This window comes from Alosa alosa, chromosome 6, assembly GCF_017589495.1.
Source record: "Alosa alosa isolate M-15738 ecotype Scorff River chromosome 6, AALO_Geno_1.1, whole genome shotgun sequence".
Taxonomy (NCBI): domain Eukaryota; kingdom Metazoa; phylum Chordata; class Actinopteri; order Clupeiformes; family Clupeidae; genus Alosa; species Alosa alosa.
Genome location: NC_063194.1, coordinates 13,363,917 through 13,380,498, shown reverse-complemented (window position 1 = coordinate 13,380,498; position 16,582 = coordinate 13,363,917). Strand labels below are relative to the sequence as shown.

Here is a 16,582-nt window from a genome sequence, read left to right as displayed (position 1 = left end):
GGCCTAGTTCTTGTTCCTCATTTTTCTTGGGTTTTCCCTTTTTTGACATCTTTTCCTCTGTCGGTCTAAATATTACTCTTGTGTGTGTTTCTTTTCGTCGTTCCGAGGATGTTTAGAGCGGATTTACATGAGTTTTGTGTTATAGTAAAGACAAATATGTCAGAGCTATCGCAATCATGTCTCACTCCTCCATCACTCAACCGGAAGTCCTCAAGCAGAACCTTCTTAACAAGCTGAAATGATTAGCAAAAATATGAATCACCATCAAATATTTATAAAATGTCAATACAAAGTAAATAATGGCTTGCCTTGTTTTTACATGAATCTCAAACAATTGTATGTCTATTAAACTCATTAATTGTAACAACAACTTTAAAACTGGGAATAATCCAGAAAATCCGGAAAACAAATCTCTGCATTCTCACCTCTCTGGCTGGAGCACACTGCAACACGTCTTCCTCCAAGCGTGCTCTTTTGCACAGGCTAAGGGTAGTCCCACTATCCTGACAACGAACATGTGTCCGTGAGGCTAGATGAAAACTCAGGGATAGGCGACTCTAGCAAAGAGGGAAAATGCAACACATTCATGTACACTTTCAAAAATAGTTCCACAATTCCTTCTGTGCCTTTGCAAGGCAACTGTATGAAACCCCAAACCAAGCACAAATTATACCTTCATCAGAATCATGGATGACTAAGCACATGTCCTTGGTAACCAGCTCTGGAAACACATCAGCATCCACTTCCGTTCCTCCATCATCAGTCACTGTCAAGGTTTTGTCTTCATTTATGGAGAACTTTATGGAGTGAGAATTGTCTCAAAATGATTTAAATATATATAAAAGGATATATATACATATACATACATGTATAAATATCCAAATACAAATATAAAAATGTGACATACAAATAAATAAACAAATTTACATAAATAAACGTGTCTTTGTAAATATATTTTCGAGATTTGAAAATAAATATGCTTGACTTTGTATGTGGAATCTGCATTTGTGAATCTCCTTTTTGCTTTTATGTCGATGACTTAATTTTGAGACATTCCTACTGCACACCAAGATCCACAAATAAATACCACTAGATTTGAATGCGAAGACACCCTCCACTGAACAACCAGCAGATGGCAGTGTTGTACAACATGTCTGTTATCAACTGATAGCAACTGAATCTTTCCGACGCTGTTTTCCCTAGTTCAGTTCAGTCAAGTGGTCTATGACTAGCAGGATTAACGACATGGAAGACACTGGATTAAATGGATAGTAGTAATAACAACTAGCCAGAACGATTTATTATCGGTTTTCATGTGTAGTGCCGTTTTTTAATTTCATAGACTGTATAAATAAGTCAATTTAGTCAGCCGCACAGCCGCTAACGTTAACAGCTAGCTAAACAGCTGGTGCCTGTTCAGCTATGTTGGTGCCAGCACAAAACACATTAAGTTAAGATTTCCCTTAAAATCCGATTTAGGGCCCCCTTAAAATAAAATGTAGTTTTCCCTAAAGTTATTGTGCAACTCAAGTGACAGGCTGTGTTCGTGTTCGCTGTTTTACAGATGTTGCAGATCTTATGTTACAGATGTTAACATAGCTTCTAGGTTAACATAACGTGAGAGCCAGCTCAGCTGAGATCGCTATCTGACAGACTGCCATTAGCCTAATGTCAATATTGCTAAATGGACTTATTTATACAGTCTATGAAATTAAAAATGGCACTACACATCAAAACCGATAATAAATCGTTCTGGCTAGTTGTTATTACTTACCTATCCATTTAATCCAGTGTCTTCAATGTCGTTAATCCTGCTAGTCATAGACCACTTGACTGAACTGAACTAGGGAAAACCGCTGGCCGGAAAGATTCAGTTGCTATCAGTTGATAACAGACATGTTGTACAACACTGCCATCTGCTGGTTGTTCAGTGGAGGGTGTCTTCGTGATTCAAATCTAGTAGTATTTATTTGTGGATCTTGGTGTGCAGTAGGAATGTCTCAAAATTTACGTCATCGACATAAAAGCAAAAAAGGAGATTCACAAATGCAGATTCCACATACAAAGTCAAGCATATTTATTTTCAAATCTCGAAAATATATTTACAAAGACACGTTTATTTATATATATTTTTTTTTATATATATAAATATTTATAAATGTATGTATATGTATATATATATCCTTTTATATATATTTAAATCATTTTGAGACAATTCTCACTCCATAGAACTTCACCCGGACTACAAAATAAATAAATATATTACTATTATCCAAAATATACTGTGGTGGTGCACATTCGACAGATATCAACATTGACATTTCTCTGCCCAACTCCAATATTCTTTGCCTAGAATCGTTTAACAAGCACTAATTCAGAACACTATAGCGATTTAAATAAGGTAAATGTTAAAGTACGTATATAAATAACATTGGGACCAAACAAATTACAGACCATAATACTCTACTTTTTGCCCCTTCAACTGAAATTAATTGAGCTCCGCAGTCTGAAAAATGCATGAATATGCACGTGGCCTATTCAATAAATCAACAGCTGCATGGAAACTAAAGCTAATCTGTGCACAAATTATGGAAGTGATCGCGTAATGTTATTCACAAAGCGTACTTCATGCAGAAACTAACATGTAAATCATGACGTGATTGAATGCAACACTCTACATTACTCAGAAAAATGACATTTCCCAAACATATGGAAGCTAAATTATTGAACGTCATTGTCGTTCATTCCGCATGTTTTCTGGGATAGATCGATTCTGCTTAAAGTTACTTAAAAACGAACAGACGGCGAAATTAGAAGAGGAAAAACGACGGCCTTTTCACCTTTTAACTAGCTCTCGTTCTGTTTTTGTCGAGACAGTCGTGGAACGTACACATGCTGCACAACTAAGAGAGTAACTTAGTTAAGTTAGATCATTTCAGCTAACATATTCCCCTTCAGCCAACCATTTCAGTTTAACGTTAAGTCATGTCACCGTAGGATAACGTTTGCCTACCAGAGGCTTACTAGTAGCTTAGACCTGAGACCTTGAATTTCCCCTGGGGATCAATAAAGTATCTATCTATCTATCTATCTATCTATCTATCTTACTGCTGCATATCAAACTTACCTTCAGTCATGAACATATCCAAGCATGGCTCACATATCTTGACGTATTTTTTTATGTTCTGGTATTTTACCTTGATAATCATCGCATCCACTTTACTTGATGTTACATCTGTTGATGAAAAGGCAAATGCACTCCTAAGTCTACAGTTTCATAAAGAAAACAAAATCCCAGATTTATAAGTCTGAGAGTGAACACAACTTCTAATATACGTATTTTATCAACGAATGCCCAAAATAGATTAATGTAATAACTTACCACACAAAATTGTCCACCCCTTGGAGATAAGTCTGCTATCCTGCCGGGGGTTTCAGTTTTGGCGGACTGCGCTGGAAGTTTGAGCGATGTGCAAAATATCCCGGATGGAACTCGTTACACCCAATTGGTGTTCATTGATCAGAACTCTGCAAATTATCACTGGCTTTTGTATCATATCTACACCAAAGGTGTTGAGAGTTTAACATCTATAACTGCAACAGTGTTTATTTGTCATAACAACAGAGATGTAACACCTGTGAAATTGCTGTGCTTTGGATTTACACACAACCAATATCTTTCCGTTGGTAAGAGTTTTTGCATAAAGAAAACTTCCTATTTCTCTTCCTAAATACTCAGACAGTTTAATCGGGTTCATCCCCCTGCCTCCATGGCCACTCAGTTTCAAGATTGCCTTAAATTCACTAACTCGTCTTTCTTTCACGGGCCGAGACTCTCCTTCACTCCCGGTGCCTCTATCCTTCCTTTTCCTGTGTGTCACTAACTGAAATCCATCATCCCCACTATCCATACTATCAGTAAACCCCCCCAACCACTAAATCATCCTCCGCAGACGAGAACTCGTAGCAGCCGAAAACCTGGTGTTACCACTGTTTCCAGACTCTCTCCAGTCGGTCCTCAATGACCTCTTGCCCCTCACAGGTCAGGATTATTAAGCTCTAAAACAGATTGTTCAAAATTATAGAGCTAGGCTACTGTAAAAGATTCAGTTTGTATTTTCAGAAACACCTTGGATCAAATTTAGAGATATGCAACATTAAAGATGGGTTGCCATTCAAATATATCTTGCGTGTATAGAGCTCGCTTTTATTGTAATTATTGTTTTTGCACATTGAAAACATCCGGCTGGGACCCCCACTGAAGTGTCCTCTTTTTCACAAACCCAAATCTGGTCACCCTATTTCATGTGTGTATTGTAATAGTGCAATGTTTCTTAAGGCCATTAATAGTTTAATACGTGTACAAGATGGCTGTTGAATACTCACTGACTCTTAAGAACATGCTTATGTACAATATGCTCATGTGAGAATATATTATTATTTCAGTTTTTCACAATGTTTGACGGTGACTGAATGAGCTTAAGTTGTGAAGAAATGCAATGAAAGAAACGACAAACATCAGTTGAAGCATATAGTACGTTTTAATCTGACCAGGAGAATAAGTTTTGGAGCAGCTACAGAGACTGACTGAAAGGAATAGATGTAAAACCCTCTTGATTAACAGGGTGAATGAGGAAGAGAACAAATCACCATGATGTGCAGCTTGATCTGATTTAACAACAGCAACCACATTTTAAATGCAGATTTGTTTTTCTTATATCAGAAGCTTCAAGTGTCTTTTGTTCTTTTGATTTTTCTTTTTTTAAAACGTTGAATTGCTTTGATATACTGCATATAACCCTCAGGTTGGGTTTGAAGGAAACGTGTGTCTCACCTCAGGCAGAGATGTCAGGTCTGCAGTTTCATTCAGACATAGAACATTGAACTATTTATACTATAATAATGATAATAATGCAGTAAGAACAGCCTCAGACGAAAAGCTTCTCTGAGAATGTCCTAATATGTTGCCTACACCGTATCCCTGGGAAGAGTAAGACTTTAAGCCTAATATATTTCTCTGTTATCCATTGTCCCAGAGATGCACAAGACTTCATGATGAGACTTCATCTCACGTATGTCTAAAAATCGTTTTTTAAATTCGGTACAAGTAAGAAAGTAATTTCCAAATACAGTGGAAATTAGTTTATTTTTTGTTAACATGATTTTTCTCCAACTTTGGGACCAGGGCTACAAGTAAATACCATGAAGTTCAGTTGTGGTACAGGTTGAACCCTACTAGCCCATGGATTATACCCCATTCACTATATGACTATTTCAGGCCTAATACTATATAATAATATGGGTAACACTTTACAATAAGGGTACACAATTAAGCATTAGTTAAGCATTAACAATCACTTAATTCATCAGTATTAAGTATGTTTTCAACATTACTTAAAGGAACCATATGTAAGATTGTGGCCAAAACTGGTACTGCAATCACTTTCAAATTACTGTAGAGCGGTGTATCCCCTCCCCCTCCCCCCTGACTCGAGGTTGCCAACCCGGATGCCGAAACACTACTAACTTCATGATTAGTACATAGGTGGAGGGTGCCGCATCAGGCCAAAACACAACATGACATGACAAAACACAACACTAACATCAGTTGAGGGCTGCAACTTCACTTTTTAAAATGACAATATCCTGGCCGGACTGCTGTTGTCAGTGTATTTGACTGAACATGATTTCTTAATGTCTAGTGACATACCAGGGCCATTTTATGATTAAGTGAAATACATTTCTTACATACGGTTCCTTTAATGATTAACAAATATCCTTTTCCTCATTAATAGAATCTTATTTAGTATGTTTTATCAGTGTGTTTTCCTTTGTTATAATGATGAATTCCAAATGTGTACATACTGAAATCATGATGAATTCAAAAAGTACAAACTGTAAACTAATTCATAGTTCCTTATGTTTACATACTGAACACATGATGATTTCATAATGAGTTAGAGATTATGTCAATGTTATAGGTAAATTACCTCACTTACATGTATGTCATTGGCAGTGCAATGTTATTCAGACTTCATCGGTCCTACTGTGTGCCAGCTGATACTCATTTGTTAATGCTTACTTAACATAACTTCACCAGTAATAAACATTTGTTCAACTGGAGTTCATCATTACCTACCACTTTTGTGTACCCCCAAGTAGTCATGTCCTGATACTCGTTAATGCTTACTTAACATAACTTCACCAGTAATAAACATTTGTTCAATTGGAGTTCATCATTACCTACCACTTTTGTGTACCCCCAAGTAAAGTCATGTCTCTGAAAGTGTAGGATCATTATGACACCCTCTGAATGCATGCCAAGTTTCATGGACTTCCGTTCATGGGGGGCCATACAATAAATTCATTTATGTGTTAATTTTTGTGACTGTACACCAACAGAGTTTTCTGTGAATATCTTGAGAACCGTAGGGCCTAGGATGACCAATTGTTTACGTATGTTTGCCTCCAGGGGCCATGTTAACGCATAAAATGCATAATACTTTGTATGTATTTTACATGTGAAATCTATGGATTAATCATGTTTTGGTACTTGTTGTCTAGCAGATACCAGTGAGAATTGAGTGTGCATAATGCAATTCAGTGAGACAGTTAGAATCATATATGCCTTTCACCTTTTGTTTTTAGCCAGCTGCCAGACCAGCAGATACCCTAACTTTGCTGAATTACTGAAGCTAAGCAGGCTTAGTTAGTACTTGGATAAGAGACCTCCTCGAAAGAGTAGGTTCCTGCTGAAAGTGTTGTGGGTGGCTGGCCAGTAGGTGGCAAACTTCCCTGTGGCCAAAAGCCACCAAACAAATCAATCCCAATGCCCTATTGCAGTGACAGGTACACTGTACTGCAGGAGATGTTTTCCTTTGCATGAATGTTAAATTGAGGTCCTGACTCACCATGGTTGTTAAAGATCCCATGGCACTTATCAGTAGGTGGTTCCCTGATTTGCTTTTTTTATGTACACATACATAAAGACACACACACATGCACACACACACATAAAAACTCACACACACACACAAAGACACGTAAACACACACACACACACACTACACATGCAAACATACATACATGCACACACACGACACGCACAAACACGCACACACACACAAACACATAAACACACATACACACACACACACACACCCTCACACACATGCACCCACACATACAAACACACCTACATACACAAACACACACACACACACAAACACACACACAAAAAAATAACTTACATGCAGGCACACACACTCAATAAGCACATACAGAAGCACACATATACACAAAAACAACCACACACTCTGCACACATTCAATTACAAACACAAAAAAGGAACAAAGTAGGAAATTAACACAATTTGACAAGCGTGACTTATCTTTGTGGAAAAAATGTGCTGGACTGGGCGGCGGTCATATTTTGTACTGCTCTGCGGTACATCTAGTTTATCACAGTTTTTGATCATAAGTTATAGATGAATGTAGTTTTTGTTCAGGTCCACAGTTGACCACTGTGATATCGAGCACAGTAATATACAGCTGTGTCTGCAGTTTGCGCACTCTGGCCAGTCAGAGTCACTGTGATACTGGAGGTGTCTCTAGAGATGCTGAACTTGTTTTTCAGCGACTACATTACAATACATTACATTACATTACATTTGGCTGACGCATTTTTAGCCAAAGCGACTTACATATGTCAACTATATTACAAGGGACTACATTGTCCCCGGAGCAACTTGGGGTTAAGTGCCTTGCTCAAGGGCACAACGGTGGAAGCTGGGAATTGAACCGACAACTTTCAGGCTACTGCACGCTAGCCCAGCTCCTTAACCGCTACACTACCACCGCCCCCGACTACTTGTATAGCAAGCTTCCACCACTGTTGATGTACCCAATACACTCCAGAGCTTGTCCTGATTGCTGTCGAATCCAAAATGTGGTATAGCTAGTAACTGAGTAGGACACTTTACAGTTGATGGTCAAACTTTGACCAGGCTGGATGATCAGTGAAGCTGGCTGAGTGAGCTCATTAGAATACACACCTACAAAAGTAAACACAGAAAAAGGTTGGTAAATAGACCAGTGTGACCCAGTTTGAATGAGATCTATCATGTATGTTCTGAGCATTCTCACAGGTTATGAATGCCATCAGAGGCAGCAGCACAGAAGCAGACAGCATGTTTGTATTCATGAGGAAGTGACTCCACTCAGGGGCGATTCTAGACCTATAGCTTTGCTGGGGCACAGGCCCCCAACATAAAAAAAAGAAAAATGAACTGTGCGCGCAATATGAAATAAATGGCTAGCCTGATTTGGACCATCACATATCTCCCCTAGGTCACAGACATCCTCCTCCATACTCTGAATAGTTTTACGTCTAGCCCCCATCATGTCCTCATCCGTTTCTTGCCTGTCTCTCTCCTCCTCCTCCTCCTCCTGCCTGGTATTTGACTGCCTAGCCTGTGCTCTTTCTCCCCTCTCTTAGACCTTCTCCTCCTCCTCCTCCTCCTCCAGCACTCTCTCCCTCAATTGTTGTAGCAGCCACTATCCAGCAACATCCAAACACATAGGCATAAGTAGGCCTATACTCACTGCGTGAATTTAATAGGCTTTTCTACTAACACAAGGGAAGCTTATTTTTAGTCAAAATTGAGATATACTTTGAGATATACCCAGGCAAGGGTCCTATAGACATCCTGGCAATATTGCAGTTCTTTGTAGCTTAAATAGCCTACTAAAGCCTTCATACTGACTTTTGGTGATAATTTGCAAATGTAGCCTATAATAATCTACACAGATGGCTACTCTGATTCTGTGTATATTATTATAGGCTACATTTGCAAATGCAGCAAACTTATTTAAGTTTGCCATTAAACCATTGATCAAATCACAGCACTGGCTATTACCAGCATAAATGTTAATGTTACCATTAATGTGGGCAAAATTATCATACCTCCCTCGTCCTCCTCATCTCTCCTCACTGTTCCTCTCCCTCTGTTCAGGAAGAATTTTCTGAAGTCCATCTCTGAATAGTTTATCAGAAGGCTATGTTTAGTTTTACAGACAGCTTCACAAACAGTATAGGCTACTTTTACAGGACTCTCTCTACAGTATACTATAAATCCTTATTAATTGTCCGCATGTGTGCATGCAACCTACGCATGGTGTGAGTGTGTGTGTGAGGGAGAGAGCACAAGCTGGTAAACTGTTGCTAGATTTAGGCTACAATGACGCTAAGCATTGAAAAACAGATGCTAGTTATGTGGGTAACACTCTCTAACAGCGATCAACTTGTCATTTTTTCTGTCAAACAAGTTGTGAATTTGTTGTAACATTAAACAGGGGACGACTTACTCTATGATCAAAGTGATGTAACGAGCTCCAGCGGATTCCACAGTGTATGTGTGTGCAGTTCAACGAAACGCTCGGAAGAATCATGTGAACGATTTTCATTGGTTGTTGCGTTCAATCTTAGCCAGCTACAGAGGTGCTATTTCCTGATTGGCTATTATGGCCCCTTTCTTTATTCCTTGTTTTTTTTTTTTATTGGCTGGTAAGTGACAGGCTAGAGCCATGATTAAAGCAGGCACGGAGATGCGCTCATGAATGCCGTTTCCAGCTAGAGCCACGCTAGAATTTTACTGGGGCACTGGAGACTTTTACTAAGGCACGTGACCCAGTGAATAAGGTCTAGTGACGCCCCTGACTCCACTGCACCTTCCAGACCACAGAGGCTGAAGTGGTCGTGTCTTTTTATCTGTAGAGGAAGACAGGATTTAAATGAAGTTAGGGGAGAGATCTTACCACAGAGTGAAATATACAACACAACTGGATTTCAAGAGATTAACACTTAAACTGTGATTCAAATGAGGTGGTAGCTTTACATGAGGGCCTGGTACAGCAAAAAAGACAAAGCAACTCTACCACACATTACATAGCTTATTGCAAATTGGGAAAAATCTGTCAGTTAAAGAAGCCCTATGCAAGTCTGGTTATTCCTTCGCTGTTTCTGGGTTTTCGCCTGATTTGGGCTCGCATTTTTCACGACATGGCTCCCCCTGCAGCTTCGGTAGCAAGTGACTGCTACGCTAAACCCCCACTATCTAGTGAGCTAGCCATCAAGAAACCAAGCTAAACACATACAGGCCTCACAATAAAACGGTCGAGCAAACACATTGTTCAAGAGACTATCAAACCACATTAGAAAAACAAAGTTCACCTAAGGGTAGGCTACTTACAATTTCAACAGCAACAACACCAAGTCGGAGTCCGTTTTACAGTCTTCTTAGAAACTACAATCTGACTAGATTTTCGAGGCCTTCCGCTGAGTAACATCCGGATTTCTTCGGTCCGGGACCAAAAAGTTGCATATTCGGTTTTTCCGCGGAGAAGCACTAGGGGGAGACGAAGCACCCACCAAACGACCCAAAAAGTGTTGTAGAACCATCAGAACGACTCTCAACCTGCATAATTAAGGTAATTTTTGCTAAAATTGTTGCATAGGGCTTCTTTAAAATTTTCATTATGAAGCTTAAATAAAGGATTAGACCATTTTGGAGACGCAATCTGATATATCTGAAATCAGTTGTATTGTAGCACAGCACATAGTGCATCGGTTTTACATGCACAGCTTGTCAAGGCCAAAGTATAGGTTCACTCGGCAATGAGAATTTATCCATATAGAAATATGATTTTGGGATGAATGGACGAAAAAAATCTGACATAAAACATACAGCTGAAAAAGAGCTTCAATACAATACAACTTACATAATGTCTATGACCATACTAAGGGGGAAAAAGTCCCCGCTAATTAGTTCAAACATTGTTAGCCCAAATCTCTCTTATTATCAATCCAAAACATACACTAGTTTCTTATATGGTTTCTTATAAATCAGTTTTTAATTCATTTATTTTTCAATTTTCAAGATTTATGATTTATTTAGGGGACCATTAGGAGCAATTCACTGAATATGGCAAAACAATGTATATGACTGAATATGCCATTAGAATTGTGGAATGCACCTTTAATGCAGTTCCAGTAAGGAAGTGCAGTAAAATGCATTAACTTCAGGAACATGAATCTGATATTACTGTACTTAATGAATAGATTAAAGTCTGTCTTGAATATCTCAGTATTTTCTGTTATGTTTTACAATTATCACACTCAAGGTTTTTGTTTGTCCCAACGGTTGTGTTGTATCACAGTGACTATACCGGGCACAGTAATACACAGCTGTGTCTCCAGCCTGTAGATTCTGGGCCTGTAGAGTCACAGTGCTGCTGGAGGTGTCTCTGGAGATGCTGAACTTGTTTTTCAGGGCATTGTTTTCATATTTGGTATTCTGGTAGAGGAGTGTGTTGATCCACTCTAGAGGTTTCCCTGCTGCCTGACGGATCCAGGCTGTTCCATAGTAGCTGCTATCTGTAATGGAAGCTCCAGTCACTTTGCAGGTAACTGTCAGAGACTCTCCTGGCTTTACCATGATGGAGCTGGGCTGAGTGTGTTCAATAGCACAATCTACCCCTGAAAAACAAAACAGAACCCAACATTTTAGAACATATAAAACTCATAAAAATAAAAGAAGTTACATTCAAATTACTTCTGAATAAGATATTAAAGACACACATGTCACCACCAGTATCAGCATCAGGAAACATGTTTGTGTTGAGGAGGCTGATGTGAGTGACATGGCTCGGGTGTGCTCCATGATCTGATGAAGAAATGAAAGTCACACAGTATTTACACACAGAGTATTTATACATGGTAGGTGGGAGTATTTGCATTCAGATGTACATTATCTACGTTTTTATTGTCTGTAAAAAGGCTTGGTGTCATGGGTCATGGAAACCACTTACTGCTGTGTTATACCTCCCCCTGCTGACTAAAAGATTTGTTTTTTATGTAACGATCCAAGATATGCACAGAATGGGTAAAGCGCAAGCATGAAAAAATATAAAATCACAGTCAGAAAAAAATAATACAAATACAAATTTGAATTTGATGCCATGCTATTTTGACTGGACATTAAATGTGATACTAATATAAATGTTCTATCTGTCTTAAAATAATCCAATTGGGTTTAATGTGCACTGAGTTTGCATAATCATGCCAGGTAGGTAGGGATACAATTAATTATTAATATAATAGTGGCATCCAGCCACTTTGTGTCTGAATTTCACATCGGTTGTATTTTTTGTTGCAATAACCAGAAAAGTATTTTCACCAACACCTTTTATTTTTTTAATCTTGATTTTACATTCAATGTTGATTACGCACACATAATGAATTTGTCTGCATCACATCAATTTGCTTGGCCTACATGTCAGTTCTAGTTATTTCAAACAAAATAGATTACTCATCCAATATCGTGTAATATAACTTGGTCTGTTAGCAAAGATTTTTATGAACATTTGAGGTCAGTGACTATGCAACACCTGAGTTACAACTGTAACAGCGATTCCGTGAGTAGAGACCAGACCTATTGTAACCCAGACCAGTGGTAACCCAAACATTCAGTCTTGCAGGAACTGCGACCTATTACTCTGTGGGATCGCGTCCAAACACACACAAATACAGTGGCAATGCAAATGGATCCCATCCCCATTAAACAGGTCATGCTGTCCATAAAAAGTATACAAAAACCCCACATACCAAGGAGGGCAGGGGGGAATTATACATAACTGGCTGGGTGGTTAATGTGTTCAGAATTCACATACTCCTAGGGTCTTGTATAGATCAGAAGTCAACCCTCAGAGCTCCCTGCTCCAAAGACCCTCTGAGAAACAGAGCTCCTTCCAGCCGCTCAACAAATTTCCCTCACAGACAGGCCCCTGTGGAGTGAACATTAGGATGACACTCCCTTCGTTGAGTGTGCATGCAGTCCAAACGGAGGTTCCATATCCAAGTTCCTGTGAGCTATTTCAGTAGCCTTTACTATCCAGTGTGCCAGCCTGTATCACACAAACAGCATGTGCACAGCATCTGAACCCCATAGTGCTATCCAGATAACACTGCAGAGCACACAGCGGACATAACTGCTCAACTTCTCCACCTCAGCTGGAGCGATAGGAGGTGGGTGAAAACTAGACGGGTCAGTAAGCTGATTCTGAAAAGGAGCCGTAAACACGTTCTGAGTGAAGGGAGCATTGGGACACACCACCACCTTACCTTCCCCTGTTGAGAACCTCATACATGTGTGCACTGAGAGTACATGCAGATCTCCCACCACATGCTGCTGGGGCTCAAGGGCAGGCTGAGGGTGCCACACTGGGCCGTGTGCCTGTGTTGACGGGTCCTGCCGAGGGGGGGATTTCCCCACGGTGTCTCCATTGCTAGACTGCACAGGTCTGCAAACCAAGGCTGATTGGGCCATCTCAGGGCATTCAGATCAGTGGCCTGAGCTCACTCACCATGGCCAGCAGATGTGGGAGAAGAGCCACCGCATACATACATACATATATATATATATGCATTCCTGGATACAGTCATCAACATCACACAATGTGACATGCTACCCAGCAGTGCCCCCTGTGAAGGAAGCTGCTGCTCCTCCAGACAGTGAGAGATGTCATGCACTGAGTGAGAAGGCACGAACACACAGCGGTGCATAACCATGACCAAGCGTAACCTGTGTGTGGCACATCATATCTAAACGCCTCATGTATATAGGCAGGGCTACTACCACAGCTGCCCTGTAACCTCTGGCTGAGGATAGAAGGCACTCACTGACCAGGAGGCCAGGACAAAACTCAGCCTCTCCAAATGAAACATGCACAGTATTTCACTATTGTGGCCTCACACTGCCCCCTGCTGTCTGGAATTGAGAATTTCAGGATATGTATTTGTATGGCACACAGAGCCTTTCTGTCACTGTGCTTCTCTTGCACAGTAATACACAGCAGAGTCCTCTGCCCTCAGACCAGTCAGTTTCAGGTACACCATGCTGTTGGGGTTGTCTCTGGTGATTTCTATGCGTCCTTGGACACTGTTGCCATAGAAGGTGCCACTAGCATCATTATAGATAAAACCCATCCACTCCAGTGCTTTCCCAGCAGGCTGTCTGATCCAGTTCATGTTGTAGCTTTCAAAAGTAAACCCAGATCCTTTACAAGAGAGACTGAGAGTGTCACCAGGTTTCTTCAGCACTGCACTGGAGGGAATGGACTCCATGTTTTGACATTTCACCGCTGCTGAACAAAGACAAGAGGCAAATCAATCAGACTATCTCTAGTACCAATGTAAAAAGGGATTTATCATTCACTGCAACTCACAGGCTATGGTGCTGAGTATCAGTATCAGTGAGAGTGTGTCCTTCATCCTGTACATCCTGTAGGTGTTGATGTGAACTCAGCTCACAGTTCTGCAGCTCCTCATAAGTACAGATGGACACCCAGCACTGAGTTTGCATAATCATGGCACCAAGCAGGGGGTCATGCAAGAGGGTATGAAGCTATCTCCACATGCAGGATGTCTTCGCCATCTATTAGGTTTGTTTGCTTGTTTGTTTTGTGTTTGGTTAGTGACAGCTGACACAAATAGATTTGTGGAGGCTTAAAGGGATACGCCACCATTTGGGGAAATACCAAATGTATCCAGGCATTGGACTTTGGTAAACAAATAAATACCATACTTGACAGTGACAAACTGTACATTCTGCTATCACAAAAGGCAAAAAGAAAAAGAAATGTCAGAACTAATGACACGTATCCCTAGAATGTGCCTCTAGCAGATCTGGTTAGATGTTTAGTTTTCGTCACTTACTTCATTTAGTACTTTCAAGTAATTATGCATCCCATTCTACCACACACAAGGCAGTTAATTAATGATCAAGGCAGTAAGACCAGGTATTTTCTAGTGTTGATTAGCTGAGTAAACAGGAACCACTTTTTCTACCAATGAACATAAAATACATTACCAACACCAGAACAACACCTTCAGCATACTGTGGGTATGAGATACCTTGCTGTAGTTCTACTTCAACACCCCATACTTTTTGTGCTACGACTGCACCTTTATAATGTATCAGATCAGGGAATTAGAATCACGCCTATTATGGTCAGGCACAACTGAAGTAGTTCCATATTGTGTGATGGAGTTATCCCTTATATTTGGCTATCAAAAGAGTATACTTATTCTGATAGGAGAGACAGAACAGCAGTATTTCCCCAAGTCTGGCGAGACCTTTAACTCCAACCTAGCATAGATTATTGAATCGGATTAGACCATAAGCAACTCGCCCGCTAGCATCACGCTTAAAAGACTAACATTTTCAGTAACTTTCCTCTGACACCATTTGCAATACATGAGGTTGTTTTAATAAGATGCACTTTTATTAAACTCACATTCTGACATTAAATGAATACTACTGATTACTAGGGAGAGTTTTTGTCAGTGTAAGTGCTTGTTTTCTGTCACAGTGACTCTCGGCACAGTAGTACACAGCTGTGTCTCCAGCCTGTAGATTCTGACCCTGTAGAGTCACTGTGTTACTGGACGTGTCTCTGGAGATGCTGAACTTGTTCTTCAGGGCATTGTTTTCATTTTTGCTTTCTTCATAGTAGAGCGTGTTGATCCACTCTAGAGGTTTCCCTGCTGCCTGACGGATCCAGGCTGTTCCATAGTAGCTGCTATCTGTAATGGATGCTCCAGTCACTTTGCAGGTAACTGTCAGAGACTCTCCTGGCTTTACCATGATGGAGCTGGGCTGAGTGTGTTCAATAGCACAATCTACCCCTGTAAAACAAAGCAGAGCCCAACATTTTTGCAAATATAGAATCCATAAAAATGCAAGATGTTATGTTCATATTACTTCTGAATAAGCTGTTAAAAACCCACATGTCACCACCAGTATCAGCATCAGCAAACATGTTTGTGTTGAGGAGGCTGATGTTAGTGACATGGCTCGGATGTGCTCCATGATCTGATGAAGAAATGAAAGTCACAGAGTATTTATACATGGAAGGTGGAAGTATTTGCATTCAGATGTACCGCATATCTACATCTTTATTGTCTAAAAAGGGGCCAGTGTTGGTGTCATGGGTCATGGAAACCACTCACTGCTGTGTTATACCTCCCCCTGCTGACTAAAAAACTTGTTTTTTATGTAACGATCCAAGATATGCACAGGATGGGTAAAGCACGGAAATATATAAAATCAGTCAGAATAAATTAAATGTAATACAAATACAAATTTTGCCATACTATTTTGATCGGATACTTGGATTTGTCTTAAAATAATCCATGGCAGCAAGCAGGAAGGTCATGCAAGACGTTATGATGTCATTTATCTCCACATCATGCAGGATGTTCGGTCAGCTGGTTTGTTTGGTTGGTTGATAGTTGGTTTCAGATAACACAAATAGCTTGTGGAGGCTTAATATCTTTACTGAATATTTTATTTTAACCTTACATAGAAAATTAATATCTCCAACTAAGTTGTGGTTATTTAACAACAATTAGATATGTGTATATATATATACAAAATGTGTAAGGTGCCTAAGACTTATGCACATACTGTGTTTGAATTTGATGCCAGCTTTACATGTTTCCAAAAAAGTTGCAACGGGGGCAA

General features: G+C 39.9%; 1 long non-coding RNA gene, 1 pseudogene and 2 gene segments (V, D, J or C); all 4 read right to left on the bottom strand.

Annotated features, from left to right (window-relative positions):
- Window positions 1-2,227: 2,227 nt before the first annotated feature.
- LOC125296534 lies at window positions 2,228-3,614 on the bottom strand. Its single transcript, XR_007193788.1, has 3 exons — window positions 3,383-3,614; window positions 3,128-3,235; window positions 2,228-2,242 (listed from the first exon to the last, which is right to left on the bottom strand). It is a non-coding gene; the product is annotated as an uncharacterized LOC125296534 (long non-coding RNA).
- A 3,889-nt stretch (window positions 3,615-7,503) lies between these two features.
- On the bottom strand, window positions 7,504-8,190 carry LOC125295612 (annotated as a pseudogene).
- A 5,688-nt stretch (window positions 8,191-13,878) lies between these two features.
- On the bottom strand, window positions 13,879-14,425 carry LOC125295609. The segment is given in 2 exon segments: window positions 13,879-14,201; window positions 14,368-14,425. Coding segments are annotated over 2 exon segments (381 nt in total).
- A 918-nt stretch (window positions 14,426-15,343) lies between these two features.
- On the bottom strand, window positions 15,344-15,898 carry LOC125296524. The segment is given in 2 exon segments: window positions 15,344-15,744; window positions 15,847-15,898. Coding segments are annotated over 2 exon segments (393 nt in total).
- Window positions 15,899-16,582: the final 684 nt, after the last annotated feature.